The 27,572-nt window shown below is 35.9% G+C and overlaps 1 protein-coding gene across 1 annotated transcript in view; it reads right to left on the bottom strand.

Annotated features, from left to right (window-relative positions):
* LOC121322539 (inactive N-acetylated-alpha-linked acidic dipeptidase-like protein 2) overlaps window positions 1-27,572 on the bottom strand; it is a 300,815-nt gene that overhangs the window by 183,805 nt on the left and 89,438 nt on the right. The window contains exon 2 of the mRNA XM_041262641.1: window positions 20,635-21,166. Coding sequence (XP_041118575.1) covers window positions 20,635-21,166 — 532 coding nt within the window. The remainder of the gene's footprint in view (window positions 1-20,634; window positions 21,167-27,572) is intronic.

The following is a 27,572-nucleotide window of genomic DNA, read 5'->3' as shown; positions in this document are numbered from 1 at the left end:
TGGAGGATTATTGCTTCTTATCAACTTCAGTCTCCAGTTAATTTCATGAGGTTTCCTCTCCTTTCTCAATGCACAAACCCGCTGCATTGAAATAATCAATTCCCAACAACAACATAGGAGGCTTGTTGCTAGGGAGCTGACGTCACTGCCTTGTGGCTTTTGCTAGTGCATTGCTGCTACACATGAACACCTCGTTGGCTAAAATGTTGTGCAATACATGTGCATCTGATAACAGTACGAAATGAATGCTTTGTTTTTAATTGTTTTGTATATTGTTGTTTGTGATGTGCAGTACGAAATAAAACTAACAGTAATTCTAAGTGCATATGTATATTGCAGCTAAGGCATACGTAGTTAGACAGTAAAAATGGGGAGCCAATCCCAGGACCGCAATATATCTGAATCCGTAGTATAGGGAGGGGTGATATAACGAGGGGTGGGTGAATCTTTAAAAAAACTTAACTTAATTTTCCAGTTCAGATCTCCACTGATGTTGACTAAAACATATTGTTTGGTCTCAATTCTGAAAGATATTGTACCAGTGCAAATGTGCCTATTTATACTGAACTTATCTGAACCCAAGTGGGTTATTTCTTAAACATTAACATGTTTCTCGGGCTTATTAAAAATAAGGACAACTTGCAGCAATTGGTAACCGAGTACTTTAGCTTTGTGAAACTAAAGATCGGTATTTCACGTTTAAATGTGTATTCTTTTTTAAACCTGTTGCTCAGCTATCTGCAATCTTATGATGGGCTATCCAAAGCTACTGCTGTTTCACAACACAACAGCATTACAAAGTGTAATATAAGAAGTGCAAAGGACGGCAGTATAAATCCAGCTGGATGCTTTGTGCCTACTAAATTAATGTCATTAGGGCTCAATATATATTGGTTTAATCCTCCCGAAGATCTTTTGAACCATCTAATATGCAAATGTATTCATCTGCTCTGCAAAAGTGATTTGGTGCAAAGGTTTCAGCTACAGAACATAACTAAGCAGTTCTGCAAGACATCATAGTTTAATATTTATCCATAAATTAAAATAGTAATTAACATTCTGAATAAAGCCTGCCAGTTATATGAGAATATGCAAAGTTGACTAACAGTTTATGCTGTGCAAACAACAAAGATTTTGATTTGGCTTAAGAATAGGATGTTTAGGGTTTGGATGAGAAAAAAAAAACAGCCTGGACAGTTTTTCATGTCCATGCATAACAAAACAAGAAGCTACTATCACCTTAGGAACCCACTTACACTAACCAAAAAATCACAATGAATCCCTGTATGAACCTTATGGATTTTTAATAACCTTTTCATGTATCTTTCCCAATTATTGCCATATATAATATAGTGCAGTTTCCCCAGATTGTTATTTTCTGGAACACACTTCTAATTTGTAATCTAACATGCTTTACCTGAGGAACATGAAATTACTGTATTTGAGGTTTCAGGGGACCAAAGGTAAAAATAAAAAATATAAAGTACAAACCACACAAACATGTGAAATTGCATTTCCAGGGGTGTATTTTATAACAGAGTGAATGCTGGCGCTACAAAAGTGTTTGAATCTCCTCCAGTGGACAACCACAAAGGGGAAAAAAGATGACAACTCCCGTTAGAATCAAGTCCATGTACACACAAGTTCTCAATAGAAGCAATGGTCTTTATTTCATGTCTTTAAAATTTCACAGTAAATATAGCTAATACGTTTTGACCCATAGGTCTTCTTCAGAGCATAGAAAAGAAAGGTGAATATCACCCTTAAATAGTCATTATTCTTTTCAGGTGACCACAATTAAGCAGATCACATTTCAATTAGACACACCGGTAGATCGCAGCACTCAATTAACAAATAACACATTATTTTAACGGTAACAGCAGCAAACGTACAATCACAAAGTTAATGAAACAATCAAATTTGATCCATAATAATATATCCAATCTAGCATAACAACATTAAACCTAAATTATACCGTTCACATCAATAAACAGTGATTAAACTCCTTGCTGTAAGTTGACATTTAAAAATCAGGAAACACATTTCCAATAAACACGAGAACATAGTCATCAGTTATCAATTAACAATGAACACATTTCTTTTTCTTCCAATACCAACAACAATATCTATTCTCACTTTCAGTGAGTATAAACCTACATCTCATGTTAAGGGACACAAGTTCAGTTCCTTATAAAGTCCAAGTGGTTCCAATGTTTGTAATGCAAGTATCCAACGTGCGCCTCTCTGCAATTAGAGCTTTACTAAACTTCCACTATGAGCGTGTACATTAATCTTCTCCACCCGCACAAACCGTAGTGTTTCTGGAGAAAATCCCTGCCCTGTGTTTGTAGTGTTTAGCAATATAATAGTCTTGATTATTATTTTCAATAGCTGCTTTATGTTCGGCAATTAGTAATTTTAAAGCTCTTTTTGTCTGACCAACATATACCAGCCCACAACACATAAATGACACCAGTACTGTTGCAATCAGTAATACCTTAATTTTTATTTTCTTACCAGATCTAGGATGGGAAATCTGTTTGGTATTGCTTGTATTGGACTAATGTGTATAGTGGCCACATTTAAAATTACCATCAGGAGGAGTTGGCAACCACATTTTAGTTTGATCTGTTTTACGACTAACTGAATGAACCAGTTTGTCTCTGGTGTTTCTAGTACGTTTGAATGCAAACCGTGGTGAACTATCTTGTATTATTCACCAGGCAATCACTTTTTTAAATATACCAAAGTTTCAAAAGCATTCTCCTCACATTATTAGATGATTAAATTCAGTCGGAAATCAAATAGTTTTATCACTCTTTGTTTTCTTTTTAAGTAAAGAGTTACTATCAAACCATTCAGCTATATGCATTGCTTCTTTCAAAATATCATTGTCATATCCCCCAGATTTAAATTCAGAATACATTTTTCTGATTTACTTGCAAATTGCGATTCTGTACTAAAATTCCATCTTGCGCGTAAAAATGCACCCTTTTGGTATATTTTTAATCAAGTTACGTGGATGTTGACTATTTGCGAGAAGCAATGAATTATGTTCGGTTGATTTCGTAAATACTGTAGTTTGTCAAGTATTGGTTTCATCTTTGTAAATATCTAAATCCCCATAATGTATGTACAGATCCGATTCACATTTAAATTGTAAATTAAAATTAACTGAATTAATATTAATTAAGAAAATGATCAAGTTGTAATTTTGACCTCAACCAAATCAATAGTATATCATAAATGTAGCATTGCCATAAGTACATAAATTGTGAAAAAGTATTCATCTCACTGTAAATGTATTTATCTTCCCAAAATCCCATATACATATTTGCATAGTTGGGAGCAAATGAAGCCCCCATTGCTGTACCTTTCGTTTGTAAAAAATATTGACCCTCAAAAATAAAATAATTTGAATTTAGACACAGTGGATTAGCGTTAATTTATCTTGAATTTAAATATAATGTGACAGCATCAATGCCACCTGTATGTGGGACAGACTAGTAACAATAAGAGGCAAGAATACTAAAAGAGTCAACTTTTAAGTCACTAATACATTTCAAAACATTACGTGTGTCAGCCAAATTGGATTGGAGTTCACAAACAAAGGGTTGGAGAAAGGAGTCTATGTCTTTGCCAATAATCCACCGTCTGAATTAATCTTCGACTGATGACTATGTTCCCTTGTTTATTGGAAATGTGTTTCCTGATTTTTAAATGTCAACTTACAGCAAGGAGTTTAATCACTGTTTATTGATGTGAACGGTATAATTTAGGTTTAATGTTGTTATGCTAGATTGGATATATTATTATGGATCACATTTGATTGTTTCATTAACTTTGTGATTGTAAGTTTGCTGCTGTTACCGTTAAAATAATGTGTTATTTGTTAATTGAGTGCTGCAATCTACCGGTGTGTTTAATTGAAATGTGATCTGCTTAATTGTGTTCACGAAAAGAATAATGACTATTTAAGGGTGATATTCACCTTTCCTTTCTATGCTCTGAAGAAGACCTATGGGTCGAAACGTGTTAGTTATGTTTACTGTGAAATTTTAAAGACATGAAATAAAGACCATTACTTCTATTGAGAACTCGGTGCGGATATGGACTTGATTCTAACGGGAGTTGCCGCCTTTTTTCCCCTTCGTTATATATATACTATAGGATACTATATATATATATATATATATATATATAGCAATATATATATATATATATATATATATAATATATATAATTGCGATAATGGACCTACATCAGCCTAAATTAACTAGAAAAGACATTTATGTATGACCTTGGATTCTTCTACAATGCACTTTAAAGTATATAGACACATTTTTACATTGCATGCGTTGATAAAGCAACAAGATGGTAGTGCTCAGTATTCATCACATAGCGAACTCATTTTGCCTATTATACTTCAGAAAGCATATCAGATTTCCCGTCTTGACTTGACACTTAATTGCACTTCAGAATGTTCCTGTTTTCTTATTTACAGACACACTGATAACAGAGGTGATCCTATCATCTTTAACTCGCTACCAGCACTTATCAGATCGAATCCTATTGCAGTGAATGTATATTCATCTGCAGCCTATGCTACTGTAGTGTCAGAGGGGGATCATCATATCATTCTGTCCATGAAAGTAACAGAATTGGAATATACAGAGGGGATCTTAAACCATTGTCTGTATCTTCTTGGTCTGGTCACAAACTCTCCCACTGACGAATGTTTTTAGAAAGAGTCGTAAACTAACTGCTGGACATGTTTTTTTTATCTCTACCCATCACTGAATGAGTCATTTCAGCGCCAGTAGTGTTTTGCACAACTTCCAGACAATTCTGGGTGCCTTGACACCTAGACGAGAACCAGTCCTTGTCGTAAATCCTGCCGACAGGGAGAGAAATAGCTGACCAATGGAGAACAAGGGGCCACATCGGTACGAGAACAACCAATGAAAGACACTTCATGTGGACTCAGGAGCTGCCCAAAATAATCAGACTAACCAATTACAGGGTTGAAGAGAGAATCACAAAATCTGTTGACTTTCGAAGTGTGAGTGAGCTTCTGCTGTGAGCTGCTGCTTCCAGTTGTGCGCCGTGCTGCTGCTTCCAGTCGAGCTGCTGCCCAAGTGTGCTGTCCGCAAAGGAGGTGTGCACGAGGAGTGTCCACCTGCTAGAGATGGCTTGGAGTTTGGAGGAACGAAAAGGAAGCTACACTGCTCTGAAGAAAATTTCTGAAGTCAAGTCGTGCTCGAATTCACAGAAGGCAAGGAAGAACCAATGTTCTGAATAATGGCTAAAATCATCTTCTGAAGAAGGGCCCTGCCGTCTGTCCTACGAGAGACTGGATCAGTAAACGGGATACTGCATTAAGTGGAAAGCAGGTCTTTGTTTCCAAGTACCTGCAAGAAACAAACTGAAGGGAAGCTTATTGCGAGTTTAGCAATACAACGCGTACAGCAAAGTACCATCTACATTGGAACTGCAGATCTGGATAGCTGCAGTATTCATCGACACAGATTGACTTCTGTATATGGAAATCGATAAGTATTCAACATGTCTAATATTAAATACTTTATGACTCGAGAAAATGAAACGGGTATTGAAAATACTAATGCAAAGTAGACACTTTGTGTGATAAGACAATATTAGTATATTAACCATGTATGCTAATGACATTACAGTCGTTGTAATCGTTTGACTATAGAATCAATGAACTGCATATTACTATTCATGCGTATCTCTAACCAATAGCCTGTCCTTTCTGTAATATTAGATTAGTTGAGCACCCCTTTTGCAACCCCGTCAATTGTTGTCAAGGGAATCCGAGTTCTACCTGATATCACCAAACTATTATTGTATGTCTCAATTATTAACATTTGTCCGTTCTTAAACAGGGCGCCTACAGACTAATTTATATACAAATAATCTGTATGCCAAAGTCACTACACTATTCACATAGGTAAAATATGCGTGTTACAAGGCTACTAATACCTACTGATGTGAGGTTTTCAGGAGTATACAGTACTATATATAAAGAGAAATGTAGCTGTTGTTTAAAAGACTATTATTTCAATACCAAACACAATCCCTATTTTAGCCCAATCATTAAAACCTGCTGTCCAGTAAACATGTTTTGTGCTATATACATATACAAGCTATCCACCAAAATGTACTGGGACATTAGACATTACTCTTTATACACTTAGCAGGCAAATACATTAAAAAAAAATGATAACACACATAACTAAGCTTCAGTGTATTATTAGGTAAACCCATATTTTAATAATAAATGATCAAATGTAACATTTCTTGGAAAAATGTAGCAGACTGAAGACCAGCTGTAGAAGTCATATGGTGTAGCACGGAGGGCTCTGTAGAGGATAAATTAAACTGCTGGTGTTAAAGTCACAAAGGGTCAAAGGAGAAAGCCATGGCTCTATGAAAGCGATGTGAGGTACCTAAGGGTGTACTTCTTGAGGGGTAACTGATGCTCAAGCTAAGAACACATGCATGTAGGTTACCCACAGAAGCAGCAAGAAAATCAAATCTAAGCAGGAGATGCACAAAACGATCTGCTGAAAAATAGCAGTGGGCCGTATATAGTAAGTCACTGGAAAACAGAGTAGTTCAGTATCTCCAGTTACAGATCTACAACAATCATGGCAGTTTGTTTAAGAGGACTGTACATGGTATTTTCTTACAGTACATTTCTAAATGTACTGTTTTTAAATTATTCATTAAATATGTTATATGTCCAAGAACGTTTCACCTACCTTATAGTGCCATCTTGATTTAGGTCAATGACTTGCACATATATATATATATATATATATATATATATATATATATATATATATATATATATATATATATATATATACACACACACACACACACAAATATTCTGGCTTGCATAGACTGATGCATAAATGCATTATCTTTATTGGGGGCTTATGAAGCGTGAAAATAAGGTCATTGAGATCACCTTGTGTTTCCTGAAACGTTCCTTTTATTGTGTGTTTCATAGATTATTTTGCAAATACTGGACTAGATAAATACAGATTCAACAAAGTACACCACAGAAGCGCATTTGAACCCCCTTTGGGAGAATACGGTAATCAAATTGATGTTTAATATGTTAGATTTACTGTGACACTGCCTATGCAACCTGTCATTCTAGTTTTTTAATGAGATTACATTGTTTGATAACAGTGCCTTTATAAATCACTGATCACATTACACTGTCACTTACTGTGAATCAGTAGTATGTTTTCTTTTTACTAATTAACTGAGAGTTTTGAAGAAGAAAAAAAAGCATTTGAAATGATGACTACTGCTTAGATATTTTCTTTTTTGATATATTGTACCATCTGCGGAATTTATTCCATTTTTAAATCTTAACTTCTTGCCACTTTGCAGGACTTTAAGGCTCGGATGCGTTCCACAGGAATCCACTTCAGCTTCATGTATTTGTGTTTATGCTTCAGGTAAGACAGATGTATTGCATGGTTTGATAGGATTTCAAATCTAAACCAAAATCCTTGGCAAAGCCTGCTGTATTCCAACGGAAGAAGCACTGAGATATTGATACAACTGATACTGAAGGGAGGAAAAGTGTATAGGAAATCTGATTAACAAAGGCACTTTATGCAGCACTATATTTCTAGTTGAACATCCAGATGTAAGTAAAGTTGTGAAGACATGTCCTAAGTTTCAATACAATTGGATTAATGGTTATTTAGATAATATGTAAACATATATGCCATCATTATATCCCTATCCCTATACTTACACTATGTAACACAATTTTTGTTCCTGGGTAGTAAGTGTTATTTCCTAATTGCTTATGCCTCAATAGTATAGAAAATGGCTATTATTTCCCACAAACTTTGCTTTTGTGACCAGGACAGTGATATTTTGAAATGTACCTATTTCCAATGAGAAAACGGGCAAATTTGTGTCTTTTCGTTCATATAAAGTCAGAAAAAAACAACATATGAATCAAATTAACATGTATTTATACTAAAGTAATACAAAAATGACTACAAAAGATTTAGAAGTGAGTAGTTTTTCGAGATTTACGATTATACTGTAAATCACTTTCACGAATCAGCCCCCAAATGTAGTCTCCCATCATGTTCTTGTTATACTGTCCTTGGTAGCGGCGTTCAAAGTCCAGTATATCCTGGTGGAAGCACTCACCTTGCTCCTCCGAGTACGCTCCCACATTCTCCTTGAATTTATCAAGATGAGCATCAAGGATATGGACTTTGAGGGACATCCTACAGCCCATTGTGCCGTAGTTCTTCACCAGAGTCTCAACCAGCTGCTGTCCCTGCTGTCCCAAAGGCAAAGATAGCAGGGAAACTTGGTAAAACCGCCTTAGAGACCCATCAGGAATGCCACCATTGCAGCCTCTTGATACCATCTCAGAAAAATGCAGAAATGTATCCACTTAGGCAGCTGGAACTAAACTGAACTGGTGGGCTTAAGGCCCCTGTATTTATACTACTATTTATATTACTGGAAAGTTCTAGAAGTTACTCCAAGTTTACTCAGCACTGAATCTATCTGGAATGTTCTGGAAAATAAGTAAATTTCAAAATATCACTGTCCTGGTCACAAAAGCAAAGTTTGTGGGGAATAATAGCCATTTTCTATACTTTTGAGGCATAAGCAATTAGGAAATAACACTTACTACCCAGGAACCAAAAAAAAAATAATCGTTACACGGTGTTACCCAACCACTGACCAACATGCTTATTTGTAACTTTGCCTTCTTATGCTGCAGTTGGATTTTAATCTATACAGCAACAGGATCAATAAATACATTATAATTGGTTATTTAATCAGCCATGTAAGTCAGCATGCAACTACATTAAACAGAAGAGAGCCCATTTATTTTAACAAATAAAACCACATCAAGGCCAGTATTTATGTTAAAATAAATACATAAATGCAGTATAATGGGAATGTTTTAGCAGAAGAGCAGTATTTGCATCATAAATAAACTCCTCTGTCTAGAGCATATGGTAGAAATACACTAATGCAATTGCTTCAATACAGCACCTAACTCTCCATCAGATCATACTGTAGCTTTTAACAAATTCTGAGTAAAACAAATTGAACCAATACTGATTTCAGAATAGTTGTTTAGAAAACACAGTATTCTAAATCCTCTCTGTATGGAAAAGTACTCAATATTTTGACAGGAGTTGCTCCTTCAGCAACACCACCTTCTGCCTCCACAGGGGGCAAGTAAGGCACAGCTATAATGATGAGTCACTTGAGCATTACAAGAAAATAAAGATAAAAAGATAGAGAATGAACAAAACATATAATAAGACAGACAGACGCACATGAATAAGCAGGTTAAGATAATCTACGTTTACATTAAGTGGTGGAATAAAGTCCTTACTTATGCTGATACTCTTAAAAACTACTAACCAAAGATGTCAAGGAAAGACAGGATGCCTCCATATCCTTCAGATTCCAAAACTCAATATCACGTGCTTAAGAAGGTCCTTTGAAAGTGTTATTACATTTGGACAAGGGGCTCCCTTGATATGCAAAATAAACTCTAACATGTCACACACACACACACACACACACACACACACACACACACATATTGCTGCCTTCACTATACCCGTTGCCAGGGATACTCATCTCCAGTATCTTCTGTTTTTCAACCCAATAGCACATTTGGTGTCATTACCTTATTTTCAAAATACATTACAAAGATGTCAGTCACAGTAGGCAAACCAATATTTTCTCAGGGCTTTAACATTACCTTCCCAATTATTAAACAGGATCTGATACTCAAAGCTTTTATGGAGCTCATTTATATGTCGATTTTGTTAACCACTAAACAACAGTGTACTGAAAAATTTACATGGATGTAGTGGGTTCATAAAATAACAGAGCATTGCTGTTCTTTTTCTTCTGTCTCCAATCTGCACCACTGAATCAGTTTCAAGCTCTGAAGCTTGCAATGTAGTTCACAGTAAAACACAATGGTTTTATATAATCTTGTCTTATGAAAAAATATTCTATGTCATACGATTTATATGTAAATGCAAATTATATAAATCTTTTCACAGGCTACCTGCAAAATACATCATTTAGAATGAGTTGACTCAGCCTTTGAAAATGACCTTAAACTGTCTTAAACTCTGTCTTGTCATGTTGAAGTCATTTTCATGAAGCATCCTGAACCTTGAACTGACAGGGGCATGACTTCTCTGACATTAAGCTTGTTCACACATGACTTGCAAGATAAACCTAGTAGAACGTGTGAAGTATTTTTTACTGATTCTGCTGGTTTTTAAGAGGATGCTAGAGTGATGTCATAGTGCCATGGCGCTTTTTAAGAGTCAATCACAGAGTGCAATGCCTAAACTTGTATACCATCACAAATCGATTTAAAATAAATACAAGATTAAATTTGTTGCTATTTTGGCCCTCTAAGTAAATGAACACTTTTTGTGCTTCATAGATGACAGCAGGCATTGCAAGGGTATAACTATAAGTAAATGTAAAGGCATGTTCTATATGATAATGTGATACAAATAAACTGGCAGGAAACTACTTTGAAAAACTACAGTAAGTTGCATCATGATAGTTATGATGGTTTAATTAATCTCAGACAAGGTCTCCTAGCTGTTGCTTGCAAACAGGGCCCATAACTGTCCTGCTATTTTTCCTGGGATAGCTGCTGTCAGGTGGAGAAAAGCAGTAGCGCATTAAGAGTGTAGCTTTTTACAGGGCCAGAGCTCATAATAGTGACAAAAATGCTGTATATAGTTTGATGCATAGAATGCATTGTGAATATGAGGGAGGCAATCAAATGAAGTTAGGGACAAAAGATCCCAGAGGAAAGGTAAGGTTTGTTGTTAAAAGAAAGAAAGAAAAAAGTTAGTGTGTCATACTGTAGTATGGACCCAAACATTATATCACATTTCACAGCAAAATGATTATTAACTGACAAGTGGCTAGCTGGAATACCAGACTTCAGAGGAAGTCAACATTTTTGCACAGCTATAAGCACCCCTTAATATTAATGTTTCAAATACTGTTTCTTACTCCTGGGACATGAAAGCAACAATGATACTGATAATGGATACTTGCTATTAACTGTCATACTAAAACAAGGCAATTTCTATATTATTAAAAACACACATATTTACATGGGTGACACAGCAGACAGTCACAGCCAGCAATTTAAAAAATATTTATAATAGTCATTTTAATGCAGTAAAATATCAAGAAAAAGCAACATAAAAGGTACACAAAATGTACACAAGACAATATGAACCTTGAAACGTCTGAAATGGTTCACATTATCTAAATCTGCTAGATTAATATGAACATTTGACAACCAGTGCACTCCACCAGCTCCAGTCAACAGGTGTTCAATCTCATCAAGGCATTGCAAATGCAGCATTAAAAGCATTACTACAGCAGGGGAAGCAAACCCTCTTATAGTCTCTTTAATATTACACAATATTTTTACACGGTTTATCCACTCTGGACAATTCTGTTAGATGTTTGCTTGGAAATCATCTTCAGAGCCAGCTGAATATCCAGCAGACATACGTTCAATATCCCTGGTGGTACAGTTCCATGCAGCTTTTGTCAACTCTAATTACATTTTAAAGATAGCAGCTAAATATATAATAAATACAAAAAAACAATTCTGATTTCCCAAAATGAACTATGGAATGGATACTCTATAGTTCATGCCAGTTTCTTAAAAGTATCTACTTCAAAAGGGGACTCGTCTCAGAGGACTTTCTTTAGAGAGCCTGCTGTTTCTGCTGTTGCCATAGGGCCTTATTGACATCTGTAGAAAGCATCCACTAGCTGCTATGCTGGTGGGTCAAGATGCATGGCTTTTAAAAAATACTGTTCATGAAAATAAATGTCATCCTCCTATATCAACGTAGCACTGAAACGTCCACCCCTGCATGACATATCGGATTACTCTTTTCCTAGCCTCACTTGAGCTGTTATTACAAAACAGAATGCACAGCCACGATTACCCAAACAAATGTATCTGTCCTTTAATTCTGGATCAGTTTAAATATGAGATGCTCTGACAACATGTTAGCATTCTAAGTGACATGCACTGGCAACAGTGGCCTTTTTATTATAAGGCTATTGTAACATACAATTATTAACATCAATTAATACTCCAACTATCAATTTCATTATACCCTGATCGACTTCAAGCCATATGCTTTCATGGCCTTCTGTCACTCTGGCTGCAAGTGCTGAATTAGCAATAGCAATAAGGTAATGATATGACAGTCATCCTGCTATATGATTTGCAAACAGCTCCTGCAATTGTGTTAGTTTTACCATAAGTCTGATTTATTACATTGGTGTAATTGTGTCGGAGAAATAACAAAGACCATACACACTATGATAACAGCAAAAGAGGCTTTAAGTAATTTACAATAATATAGGGAGTTTAATTGGAAAAGGCTATGGCCTTGACACGGTCTCTAGATGCACAGCCCTGAAGATGTGCCAATTCTTCATAATGTTAGTTTAAAAGCATTCTTTTTTATAGCCCATTTAAAAGCCCAAGCAGTAAAGCACACTTATACATTGCATTATACATTATACAACATACATCTCAGTGAGGATGAACATTCAAAATGATTACGGAAAAAATAAATAAAAAGGAATAATTATAATAGGAATAACAAGTCCAGCCTGATTCATTCAATCTGTATATTATGAAATTTTCATAGCATATCTTGTGTTCTTTAAAAGCCAGAAGCACTTAACTTGCCTAACATGTATATAGTGTTTTTTTCACATGATGAATCATCTAAAATCACTTAAAAGCCACACTAGAGAACAAGACACAGGGACTGCATTGTGTGCTCAGATATATCTCTCATTCAGCCTTGACAATTTTATTTCAGTTAGAATGGTAGTTTTAGTGATGGAACCATGTCTATGCAGAGCCAGACTGAGGCGCTTGTCTTTATTTCAACTTGTGTATATTACATGTACGTTCATGTAATATATGTGCTGCCACTATACACTGATATGCTACTTAACCCAGGAGGACAGTGCCTTTCCTGTAGGGGTTGCTGTGGTATAGTGAGGTAAACCAGCCCTTAGCAAATGTGTTATTAGGAACCTACAGTAAAAACAATGTACACAGCCCAAACAGCTTTGTCACTGCTGACAACAAGACATCTTCTAGCATATAAAACATCTGACCAGGATTGTAACCATTTTTTTTTTAACTGCATTAACCCTTTGCAGTCCATTTATTCAGCGCTTGTCAGGCGCGTCAGGTCCAATTTATTTTCATACGCGCTGTTTATTTTACACACACTGTTAAATTTTTTTTCCCAACGTAAAACAGGTTTAAAAGGCATTAAATTGCAAAAGGACACTCAGTACTGTATCTCCAGCCAAGCCCCACCCCTTGTTCGCTATATTTTTCACATACATCTTTACAGACGTGCATACTGATAAATCCTCTCCTGATTACTCGTTTTATCATCAAACCCCTTAATAATGGGATACAATTAATTATTTTATTACTATAACATCTCAAAAAGCTCTACAAATGTCTGTGATATTCTTTGAGTGCTGGATGCAGAAGCAGCTATCATCTTTGTATATGTCCATATTATCTCTGTAGTGCATGGGGCTAAGAGATACTCCCCTTTTTTTCGGCTTCATTCGGCTCCTATCAGTCTCACTTGGCAATTGAAACATTTTCTCTGCTTTTTCGGAGAAAAAACATCTAGAGACCTGTGCTTTAAGTCTTTTTGATGATGTCGGACACACTGGAACGGGAAAATTGTAATGTCAGACCTCGTCCAACATGGGACCGCAAAGGGTTAATTATGACTTTTTATGTTTGTATTCCTAGCTTTCTTCTGAACATTTTATTTTTCATTCATTATTACCTTTTTTGCACAGAAAGCTCTCTAACAAGCAACCGTTAAAACCTCTCAGATATGTTTTCAGCAAGATGGGATATTCTTGAGTTTCTCCTTTGAAGGCTACACTGAGTGCACAGGCTGTTTTCATTTAGCCAAGTGTGAAGGTGACCGTCAGCTATGGGATCCCCAGAGGTTTCCTCCATTTCCTGAGGAGGTCTTTCCCCTCCACCACACAGCACTGTAAGCAGGATCGTCCTTTGGGTGAGCTCACAGACAACAAGGCCGTAGCCTTGACAAGGTCTCTAGTCAGCCAGCACACAGCACCCATTCTCTATGAAAACAGACTGGCCAAATTTGATATTTCATTTTTTCTTTCATTTATTGAGGCTTTCTTTTCTTAAATAATTCTAGCATCCATTGGAAACTGTACTACACTGGAATTAAGTCTTCAAGATGTCTGGTAGTATTTTCTTAACTTCTTAATACTTAATTCCATTGTGAATGACTATTATTATTACTATGATTCACTTTTATGCTCCAGAGGAAACCATTAATGACGCTGTTTTAGCCATATGAATAAACTAGTGTGTGGTGTTTATTTGTTTCTCATTATTTTAGCACTTTTCTTTAGTGGCAGTGCTTCCTTTAACACTAGCACCACCATAGCCACTTTTTGAATGGCTTTTAAAACTGAAATTGAAATATCCTCCCGTATGTGAATATCTCGTGCATGTCCGTTCTTAAGTGTTACTAAATATTTTAATTAAATACCGTATGGTGTTTCAGCTGCAGAATCATAAAAATGAATAAGATGTAAGCACTTTCTTCTGCAACTGCCAGACCCGCAATACAGCCGACAATTTAGGTCTGGGCTTTGTAAGAAAATCAAAGTCATTGTGAAAGAACGTATTATATACCCCTGTCGAGTGCTGAAACACTGATGAAAGTCACTCTACATATTATTATTATTATTATTATGAAATTATTATTATTATTATTATTATATTATTATTATTATTATTATTATTATTATTATTATTATTATTATTATCAGTTTTCACAAAATATACACATTGAATCACAATACAGTATAATATAGCTAAGCTACTTTTTTTTCTCGTCTGCCTGTCCTCTAAATAGAGTTACCACCAACAGCTCAAGCTGTGTGAGCCCCCCTGCACTCCACTCCACTACTCAGGCAGAATGACTGTGCCACCCTGAGTGTGTACAGGTGTAAAATAAAAAAAAAAGTGCTTATTCTAAGCTCTCTGCACAAATCAGTGACCATCGGGACTGATGCTAAACGAAAGCTAAAGACTGTTGCATTTTACAACACAGCGAAGTACGGTGTGGATATACTGGATCAAATGGCACGGCTGTATTCTGTCAAAGGTGGTACTCGCAGGAGGCCTGTAGCTGTTTTTTATAATGTTTTGGACCTGAAAGCAATCAATGCTTTGGTTTTGTACAAGGAGTGCACCGGCAACACAATCACTCGGAGGGACTTCATTTTGCAGCTAGCCGTGGAGCTACGGCATAAACATTTTGATAAAAGACACGAAAGCCAGCTGGCAAATGCCCCTCAACCTTCAGCCAGTGCTGTGCCCACTGGCACATGGAATAAAAGACAATGCCAGGTTGCTAAATGCAATAAAAACAGAACTTTTGATGACTGCGCCTGTTGTGAAAAGGCAGTCTGTGGCACTGTTAAAGCTGAAAAGCATGTTTCCTACATAGATTGTACTGAGAAAGCTGTAATAGAACTCTGATCAGTCAGAGCTTTTGAACTCAGTTTCACTCAAAACGCTTTCACGTTGCATAAGTAATGTTATATTTTTGTTTTATGCTATTTTTATAATTCATTATGTTTTATAATTCTATATGTGCATACAGCTTTCTACACTTATTTACACATAAGTTTGTTGTGTAAAGTCTATTTTATTAGTTTTTCATGTTTATGTATATGTGCTGTTTTTGAAAAGTGTTTTGAAAAAATAAGAAAAAAAATTAATTTTCAATGTAAATACAGCGTTTCTACTATGAAAATGTTATGTATTACGTTCATAAATAAAAATATTAAGTTGTATCTGATTGTTTGTTTTCAATTTTCATACCGAAGCCGTTTTAAAATGGAGCCGCACATTTTGTGGGTGCGGCGGTTGTATGCAGTCCGATATCTCGGCGCATCTAGTGTTAAAGCTTGATGATGGGTACTTCAGCTGACAGTTTCAACTAACCGACCATTATCTTTAGGTTATAGAGAAATGGTCAACTGTAAAAAAAAATGCAACATGTACAATCTATTTTTTACATTCACTTTCTCTAATTTAAGTCGTAGGGCTTGTCCTGGACCACTGTAATCTGTGCTACTAAGCTACTGTGCTGTCTCCTGGCTGGCTGTGTCACATATCTTTTCCTATCTGGTTCAGTATCTTTTTTGTGCATACAGATTGCTAATCTCCTTGTTAATGCTTAATTGGAGTTACTTAAGTGGCAAGTTTCACTTATTTCTTATGCAAAGTATAATGGTCACCCAACTGCCTGGTGTAAATATTTGGCAAAGGCTTTTTTTTTTTTGGTGGGGTTTAAAGGCTTTCTGGGTTGCGGGCAGGAGAGCCAATGAATACTTGGCCCATCTGGTATTAATTGCTGTCTCAAAATTAGATTTGCAACCGTTTCCTAAGTCACAAATTAGCTACTATGGATGAGTAAACCTTGCCTTATGCCATAATGTGTAACTAAAGTGTAATGGCATAATTTAAACCAGTCTTACAGGTTATACTTTATAATGTTGCTTTTAATTATTAACTATTCTCATCTGGAGTCAATTACCTCATTTGCACTTAAACGTTAGATCAAGAATGACTTCTGGATGTCTGACTCTAATGATACCCATCAGTTGTAACTCCTGTTGGAACTCTGCCTTTATAACAATGTCTAACATCGAACAGAGGCATTTCGAGTACAAAAGCGCCTGCAATTTAAACACAAATAATAATGAACACAAATGCTTTTGTTGTGTTGTTTACAAAACAAACCATCAAATTGAAAAGACCAGCACATGTGAATTCCAAGGGGAGATTTTTAATTGAATCAGATTTGTCCTCAACACGAATCTATACACTGCTGTATAAAACAACCACATCGCATTTAAAAAAAAAAAAAAAAAAAAAAAAGCCTCTGCCATTTTTATTATTTAGTTGTTCCAGTTCTACCTGTGTTGATTTAGTAAGGTCTGTTAATTCATGTTCACCTAATAGGGAAACTGTAGTAATGGTTTTCTGCATGAGGTATTAATTATGTTATTAATTATACATTTTACATCATGTGTATGTGTGTGTGTGTGTCTTTTATAGTTAAGAATCACTATGTTTAAATTGTGTGTGAATGTGCTTTTATAGTCGTTTTAATGCAGTATTGTCCATATTTAAAATTCTCTCATTACACATGGCTGACTCTGTGACGGGGGGAAGGTGCAATAAAAGACAAAATGGATGCACCATGCCTCATTACACGTAGTTGACCCTGAGATGGAGGGAGGTATTTTAAAAGATAAGATGGATGCACCCTACTGCATGTAACACATGGCGGACCACAAGGTCAGAGCACTGCCCCTTTTCCCACAGAGGAAGTATGTGGTAGGCTCAGTGTGTGTATTAAGAGAACGACTACCTCGATAATTGGACAGAAACCAGTCGGGTTGAGGGGGAGTCAACAATTGCTTACAATGGCATACATATCAAACATTGTAAAGTTTTGTCAGTCTTTTCACCTCTTTGGAATTGACTCTATGGATATCCGTACTTTCTGAAACAAACATATCATGCACTGAGCTGTACTTAGGTCTTGTCCAAAGTCAGTTTATAACTCGTGCACATGTGTTTAGATTTGAGGTATACCCTGCTTTCACATATTTAATCAAAAATAATTTAACAGTTTAATTTTTTTCACTACAAAAACTCCTACATTCCTATGGCTAGATGTCCGACTTACAATATACCTACATACATACATACATACATACATACATGCATACATGCATACATGCTCCTTGACTAAAATGGTGTCTGAATAGGGGGTATTGTATGTACTGTGCAAGGACAGGGGATTTCTTGAATATTAAAAGCAAAGAAGAGAGTCTGCTAGCTGCTCTGAATCCCAGGTGACTCAATCCTGCCAAGCTGCTGCTTTCAAGAAATACGCTGGATGTTATTTTATTAAAACAACCCAATGAAAAGTAGCATGTGTGAGTGGCAGGTCCTCTGGATGTTTGATTTTTCCAGCACAACGTTGATTCCTTACAAGGGAATTTAGTTTCAATTTTATAAGTGACCTGAAATGATTGTATATCATGAGATAGTTCAGTCTCCAGGGTAACGGAAAACCAATGTGACAAGGCTTTGCCTTTGTTAGGAGAGTATTGGGAAGGTGATTGTGGAGGTGACAGCCATTTCCCCTACAAACTAATATTTTCAAATCATGTATAAAGTATGTAGAGAAAAATGTATTTTGTTTAACATGTTCAACATTTGTATTAAAAAAAAAAATGTACGTTTTATTCACTTTTAGCATAAGAAATAGACTAATATAGCTTTCTAAATGTCATTTATAAATACAATCAGGTGCTTTAAAAGATTTCCCACTGGCTATCAGTAAAGTTGTACAACTTCAGTATTTCCCACGTAGAAATAGCATAATGATCCGTAAGTATTTGTTTTCCCTCAGAAATTATGATGCTAATAAAAGCTTTCACTAAGACAACATGAACACATATATAAAACATGAAGTAAATTGGTATGCATGCCATAAGAGGATTGCTTTTCACAGCACATGATTCAACAACACCCCTGTATAAAGAGTGCCACTCTAACTCTTACAAGGCAATTTATAAGGTATGAAATTTCATAAAACATCTCATCATCATCTCCCTTCTACATACGAAGGTCAATTACAATCAGCCAGCCTATTCAGATAGGATAGAAAACGTACACACGAGTCTTTTTAACAAGATAAACCAACTTTCGGGATTACTTAGACCACCTTATCATCCCTGAATTGTGTTCTTGAATGACATCCCTCATAAATGCTGCAGATACCTACACTATGCCATGTAAATTATATGACATACTTCAATAAAATCTGTAAAGCACAACACAGTCTTCAAACTAGCGCTCACCGGTTCAAATCCCACCTCTGCCACTGACTAACTTACTGTGTGACCCTGAGCAAGTCACTTAACCACCTTGTGCTCCATCCTGTGGATGAGATGTTAAATCAATGTCCTACTGTAAGCGACTCTGCATATAATGCACAGTTCACAGCCCACCTCTGTAAAGTGCTTTTTTGATGGTTGTCCACTATGAAAGGTGCTATATAAAAATAGATATTATTATTATTACTCTACAACAACTTCATTTGAAAGGTTGCAGATGTGTACTATACAGCAACATCTCTCTCCAATTTCCATTATTTTGACTGAAAGAGCAAAACAAAAACAGTATCTTCCGTTGATCTCTGTCAACACGTTGGCATAACCATAATGACACGTCCATCAGCTAGGAAACAATTCAAACCTCAAGAAGCTGGTAGACAGGCAAATAGAATACCACATCAACGCAAATCACTGATCTGAGAATTTCAAATGTTTCACGTGTTTCTTACAACAAGCTATAAAAAAAAATAATAATAATAATAATAATTTAATGCAGCACTACAATGTACTAAAAGGACTACAGACCTTTCGCAACAAAAAGTAGTTCACATCTGCACCCTTGCTGGGTAATACACTGAGGGCATCAATTACATTCCTACTAGTCTTGGTAACAAATTACTGCCAGCAAAGTGAAATCTGATGTTACCTCAAGTTCACAGAGAAATTGAACTTTTTTACTGTATTTGTATTACATTGCACTTTTTTTTTTTTATTTGAATGCATTTCCAGAAAGGGTTACACACAGTGTTTAGTAATACTGTAGAATTTAAGTTGATGAAGTTATTAGTGTTCATAATGAACCAATTAAGCATTTCATTTCAAACTATTAATTGCTTTCAGCCTGAGCAGCAATCCTCAACAGTAAAGGCTTTACTACACTGGTAGATGTGGCTGCTTATCCAAAGGTAAAGCATCTTATTTATGAGAGGAAATACACGTTTTAAATTCTTCCAATCCTACTAACATCCAAGTTCTGTCAAGCCTAAATTGTGAAGAAAAACATTGCAGGTTCAATATTCCACCTGCTACAGTATATATACTTTATATTGGGTCCACATACATTATGTTGCAAGTTGCACGACAAGAGATGTCATAGGGAGAGCCGGAAAAGATTACAAAATATACATGGAGACTACTTAAAACCTGGTTAATTTTATGATCGATAAAATAACAATAAAATGTACGTATTACAAAATGACTGCATCCCATTATAATGTATTCCTTCAAATTTAAGATACACTTTTTTTTAACCATGTTGTGCTTCTCAAAAGTAGCCTGTGTCTCAAATTCGAGTACAGTATAGTGATGCTTGTATTAAAATCACCAACAAAAGACCTGACTATCCGAGTACACAAACAGAAACATGACTGAGACGAACCGAGACTTTACTGCCCAATCTCAAATAACCCATGAAATAAATGCAACCATTTTCAAAAATTTTGCTGGTCTTTTGTCTTTTAAATGTACAACAACAAAAGCTGTATCACTTACCTGAAATGTATTTCAATATTTTTAGCTCTGATTTTCTGAATAACATTTTGGTAGAGATCACTCGATGTGGAAGGAGGTCCTTGTGTTGCTTCATTATTTGGGAAGATGTCAGAACGACAAGTTTTTCTTACATAATAACTGATTAAAAGTCCAGAAATAAATAGACAGCTGCCCACACAAAAATATTTGGCTACTTTAAGCCAGTTTGTACGGTTGCTCTTTGGTGCCTGCCTTGTGTAATGTGACAGATAGTCTGGATCCTCCTGAAGACGCTCAAATCTCCCCTGAGGAGAAACTGAAACCTGGATGGGTTCCATGTCGAGGTCTGTGCTTTGAGTAGAATTGCCCAAATGGTGATGGTCAATGTTGTCAAGCTGGAACTGATCAAAATGGGGCTCCTCCAGTTCTTTCTCCATGTCCCATTCCAATTCTAGTGCTGTGGCCGGAAGGTCTTCGTTCTCAAGGTCCCGAGAGTGCAGTGGCATGGAGTGATCTGCTGTCACCTTTCGATATGCCATGTCTTTACCTGGAGCTGAATTAAACAAAAAAGCCAAAAACAGGTTTATAAACAACTTGTTTAAACACACACTTGTATCTCTTTTGAGTAATTCTATCAAGCCAACTGTAAATCCCAATGTGTCCCAATATAAAGGAAAATTGCATTGGGCCTTCAACAAATTCACAGTAGCCCAATAATTATTATTTTTTTAATTACTTGGTCATTCTTGGTCAAATAAATAAAATGCATTCTACTGTTAGAGTATTTCTCTCTTGCATGGACTTAACTGGCACTTGTTTCTACCCTTGAGAAAGGTAAACTGAAGTATCCAGTGCTACTATATATAAAACCTTTTTTTCCACATCAAGTGATCTCTACCTAAATATTTTAATTTTGAAAGATTAGACAAACATGCAAAATCCATGTTCGTCCTGCTCCAAATTTTATAAAATATGGTGACATAATGCAGGGCCTTACCAACAGGGGTGCGAGCAGTGCGGCCGCATAAGGCGCTGACCTGAGGGGGGCGCCGATTGGCAGACGAATAATAAGTACTACATTTTTGTGCAACAACAATTCAAAACAAAAATAACATAACGAAAGAAATGAAAGTGCAGAGGGTGCAGACTGACTGACGAATAAGTACTCAAGGTAGATAAATAAAATGGGACCAAAGACGAAACCATCTGGAGTATAGAAAGTTGAAAAAGCAAAGAAAACGAACACAAACTATCAAGCCAGTGGAAGAATTAACTCCAAACCTGCAGAGTCAGAGGATAACTAAATGACTCAACAAGCAGCGTAGGGTGAGAACAATAAAACATTTGTGGAGAGCACATTAAGCACATTAAGTAAGTGTGCTAGTAATGTCTTTCTCATACTAATCATGCAGATGAACACACTACAGAATAAGCTAAACTTGGTGAAAATCAATTTGATCAAGCTTGCAGCACCACAGTAGTTTAATTGAAGACCCCAGCTTTTTGTTAGAACTAACAAGATGCACAATTGGTTGTTTACAAAGTGCTTGCCAGGTCATTGCTGACATGATGACACTGTTGCTAAAGCTTGTGTGCAATGTAAAGATATCCTCTTCTTTTTTCTGATTGGATACAGCAAACAGAAACAGCAAGGGAAAAGCAGAGGGTCACAACAGAATTGTGTATTTAAAATCGGCACTTACATCTACCTATAGCATGCTTAACATTTGCAAGCTTCTTCATTTAGTTTCTACAGAGGGCTATTATGGATTGATTCTTGGCAGTGTCAGAAGTAATTAAAATGGGCTTAATGTTTTAATATCCCATCAAAATCAAATGTGTACCCTTATGGGGTGTATATCTGCCAAAAATAAATTCCTGCTAATTAGAAGATATGAAACCAAACATTAAAACACATCTAAATCACTTCTACATTAAGACCCCATGGGTTGGGGTTGAAATTATTATGGTAATTTAAAAAGACAATTATGACATTTCAAATAGAGTAGGTAATAACCACAACAAGAAATTAAAGTTTAAAGTTTCTGTCACTCACAGGCCTGTGTGTACGTGGCTCAGTTCCTACACTAGAGGTGCATCATATCAATCTGAAATGCTCCACAAAATTTCCATTAAAGGCGACAGAAAAGCATTGGATATATAGACATACAGGGTTAAAGGCTGATAACTTAAACTATGACCTCCAGTACAAGTGCCTGAAGTCAGATCTATAGGATATTTTTTTTAAAACTGTCAGATCCATAGGATTTTTTATTTTTTTTTAAACTGACTGCAACGATGAGACACAGCTTTCATCTCCTGTGTGACAGCTGACATTCCATCATAGAACCATCAGCAATTTAATGCTTTTCAACCATCAGACAGACCCATCAATTAGGATGAAATTTAGATACAGTCTTTAACTTCTCACAATGATTGAGTGACATAAAAAATTATATCACCTTCTGCTACTGCATATTTAGTGTTTGAAATCTGATTAAAATACCATAGGTAAATCCATGACTTGTATAGCTGAAAAGCATATACCTGGGCTGCATTGCAGGAGGGGTGGGGGGCTGATAATTGAACAGAATTCCATCATCTGAATCATAAAACAAAACTGGATTTTAATGTCAGTGCCATAGGTTTCAGTAATCCTACCACCCTTAAAACACTTGAGCAGAAATCAGTTCCCAGAATCTTTGCTTATTTGCATTTGACAACCATGAGGTAGACAGTGCATTCTCGTAATTCTGCTGCCCTGTCTTGTCCACTGCAAGTCTATTTAGATGTTTATCACACATCTTACTTCATACTGCAGGATGGTTGAACTTCAAGGAAAAACGCAAAAATGAAATATTAACAGGCTTACAAGGGATATGTATTTATTATTAGTTAATGAATTACTATATTAATCTCCATAAGTATAGATTTTTTTTTTTTTTTTTTGTAAAAAGTGTTTTAGATGCATATGATATAGAAAAAATAAAACCATATTGTACTGTGTTTCATAAATTAATTAATTAATAACATTTAAAGGAACAAGCTATTTTGAACAGGTCTCCTTTGTTCCATTTCGTCTGCCATGAGAATAACCACTTTGTTTCCATAATCCTAATTTCAAATCTAGCCCAGAGGAGACTGACCTGAAAATATTCCAAACAGAGGGCTGTAAGGACTCAAAGCTTTCAGTTCTGTTACTCTTCATCCTATAACCTGCGTCGAGAACAATGGTGACAGTCGATTGTTTTGCAGTATGCACCTTACTTTAAGTCTTGTAATAAATGTGTCTACTGGGTGTTTCCTTGTACTCTGTAGATTTACCAATACATGTATCAGCAACAGGACCAATAATACAAAGTGTATCCATGTAACTCAATGTTATCATTTTTTTTAATGAATGTACAAGCACACCCTAGAATGGTTCACTAAGATTTTTGTCAAGATAATAAAAATAAACTGACAGCTATGCTAACTCCATTGTTGCTTAGCTGGGATTTGAATACTATAATGACGCATTCAGAATGATCTTTTATACTGTAAGAACACATGGAAAAGGCCAATGTTTTTGTTTTTGTTTTTTTTTTTTTTCTGTTGCACTATGTTATGGTTTCCTTGTCTCTGTCAATTTGAGGTACAAAGAAGTTATTATAAATAACAGGTGGTACCTTGACGAGTACTGCAAGGAGAATGTTTCATGGACAGTTTACGATTGACACTTCAATGAAGCGTCAACTCACTTAGAATAAAAAGACAATACTCATTGACCGTAAGATGGGAAATATCACAAAAAACGTATCGCTTGGTCTTTCGCCTTTTTGTTTTTGTTTTTTTTTCTGTAGCAATGCTCCTCTCATCATTTTTTAAATAACCTTTGTCAGTTGCTTTAGTTGCATCACATACACTGACAGTCATTCATTGGCCTGCACCGAGCTCACAAAATAAAAGAACACTGTACTGTAGCTACATGTGTCACATTCAGAATATTTTTCAATAACACCTAAGTGATATTTTATCCAAACTGTCAAAGCTCATTGACAGTACATGATGCCTATTATGCCTCTGGAACAACATAACTAAGGGCAGTATATTACTGTATCTGTGCCTGTAATGTGTGAGCTTGTGATGCAGATGCCAGTCTATAAGGGCCCAGGCTCAAAGATGGAACTCAGCTATCTTCAGGTGAGTGGCAGTGTTTAGTTCTTTACTGATGCCTGGCTTAGTGCCTTACAGCAAGACGTGGTACTAAATCCTTGAGAAATTGTTCTCGATATCAGTGGAATCCCTCGACCATGACCACCAAATGGACTGAGTAAAATCATCTTAATAGGAGAGCTCAACCTCAAATGGACCAGTAGATGGGGTTTTAAATGGTTATACTATGAGCTAGTTATAGTATGAGATTTTGAACAAAATATTTTCAGTATATTGTTTAGTTTTAAAAGTATTGCTGGTGGTAGTAATGCTGCTTTATTGTGGATGAAAAGACTCCAAAAGCAGCATTCAAATACATAATTCAAGAATCTAAGATCGAATCACTGAAAGCCCTGTACCTATTCCTTGCTGTACGTTTAAAAAACATAATTGTATGTTTTGCTACATATGTTAAAAAATGTAATACAATTAATTCACCAAATGTATATTAAACACTGCTACAAAATATATAGCTAAATTACAACGCAATGTATCACTCATATAATGTATTAGGAAGACTGGCAGGTCCATAATTAAACTAATGTACATGTCATGTCATTTTTGCTGCTATTTACCTCTGATTAAAAAAAACAAAACAACAAAAGCATGATTGCGTGTATAGATGCTACTCGTAAAATAAACAGAAATACTACCCATTTTCTTTCAGGGCCCTTGACAAACTGAACTCCCCTGTGACCTTTCCCTCCAGGTCTCCTCAGCAATAAGCGATCAAGTCTGAGCAATGTCAGTAGCTGGGTCGTTTGTGTCCATACAGCGGTATTATTTGAACATAGTCTGTGATGAGTTATTTCACACATAAACAAGATTGTATGCAGTTAGCATCCAAAAAAAAAAAAAAAAAATGTATTAAAGCATTCAGGTCAGAACAGACCTTGCCCTCTTAGGAGACAAGCTACAGTAGACTCTCAGGAGCAGATAATGCCCCTTGGCTTATATGGAAAAAACAAATGTAGAAAAACACAGTTTTTTACAGTTAGAATCAAACTCAAAGGCTCTGGAGCCAAGTTTTTGCAACTTTATACAAGTATCTTCTAGCTATGTCTAGTGGTCCAAAGATCTCCAGTAACAGCAAAACTTATGTGAGACCTTTCAAGAAATGTCCAATTTGGATGCTGCCTGGAGGGAATGGCCCAGGCTGGGAATTTTTCAAATGAGGTGAGCTAGACCCAGCCAACCTTCAATCCAATCTCATGGGACAGCAAAGGCCAAAGCTGCCCTCCCTGTGGGTCCCAGTCAACTCGGTATATATGGGATTTGAACCACACTCGAATGGTTCATCCCACCCCCATCTTTTTCTTCGAATGGACTAATTTGGACCAGAGAGGGTGTTTAAAAAAAAAAAGGAGGGAAATCAATTAAATATGCTACTCTCCAGAACTCTATACTGGAACAACCTATCTGAGGGCAGTGTTAATATTTTTCAGAATATTGGCTAATGCAGTAGTTTCCCAACTTTAATTAAAGCCATATTTGTATTAACATTGAAGTGCTGCTTTACAATAACCTTGATGGCAGCCCCCACTTGACCAGGAATCCACTGCTCTTGTAGGGAATTATACTCTGAGTTAACTGTTTTGACCATGCTTAAACATAAAATTAAAAAAATAATAATAATAATTCTGTGTTGCAGATAACTGAAAAAGTAGTGGCAAAAGAGGGTCAATTTTGTGATGCAACAAACTGCATATAAGATCTGTTGTGTGTCACTATGTGCAAAGTCAGTTACAAGGATTGAGGTCTGTTAATTCAGCTGTTTTCTTAACTTATCTGTCTGGTCTACAGTATTTTCAGTAGATGAGCCTTGGGTTATGGATATATCATGTTTGATTGCAGAACTTGCTTGCCCTCCAGTGGGAGATATAACCTGGGAAACTGACACGGATTATAGGTTTTTAACTGTATTTCTGATGGCTGTAGACCATAGTCTGGCCAATAAGAAACAGTATATACCTTAATGAATAAACAGTAGCAAATGGAAATGTTACTCATTAAAATGATAAATATTCCTCTTTTAACTGGGGAGTTGCACTGCAACACATTCATAATGTATGATTCATGATATTTGTTAAAACATTTCACTTTGACTGTTCTGGCTATAATAAAATAACAACAGGAATATGAAGGTTATCCATTACTCAGTAATTCAAATTATTTTCCATATTTATATTCAAGGACATTTAAAGGTGTGACACTTTCTTGAATTTTTTAACCAGATGTTTGGCAGAATTTTATTCTTGTGACACTAACTTTCAGACACAACCACCTCAATCTGAAATTTTGTGTTAAATTCAACACACAATTCCAAATACTTGAAACTGACAAGTGGGGTTAAATAAAGGAAGCTTTCAATTTTTATATTTTATCAATTTATTTATTTATTGAACTATGTTATGCCAGTATCTTGTATATTCTCAGTGTTTTTTTTAATCTGTTTTTTTTATTTTATACACCGGTTGCAAATTACTGTTTGCGTGTCAGTTGGGTAAGAACATGTGTTTGATCTTAGTAATCACAACATAAAATCATATGCTGCAAAACATAACCTGGGGTGTCATTTATCAAAATTAAAAAAATAAGTTCAAGTATGGATCCCCATAGGGTGCCATATGTTACTGATTTTACTCCATTAAGTTAATCTGCTGATGTCAATCCACTAATTATGGACCAAGCTACTCCAGTGGGACCACATCAAGACCCAGAGATATCAGATTTTAAAGAAATATTGCATGATTAACTACATATGC

The sequence above is a fragment of the Polyodon spathula genome, chromosome 11 (genome assembly GCF_017654505.1).
Source record: "Polyodon spathula isolate WHYD16114869_AA chromosome 11, ASM1765450v1, whole genome shotgun sequence".
NCBI classification, from domain to species: Eukaryota; Metazoa; Chordata; class Actinopteri; order Acipenseriformes; family Polyodontidae; genus Polyodon; species Polyodon spathula.
The sequence above is the reverse complement of the archived record's forward strand: the minus strand, read 5'-3'. Positions and strand labels throughout refer to the sequence as shown.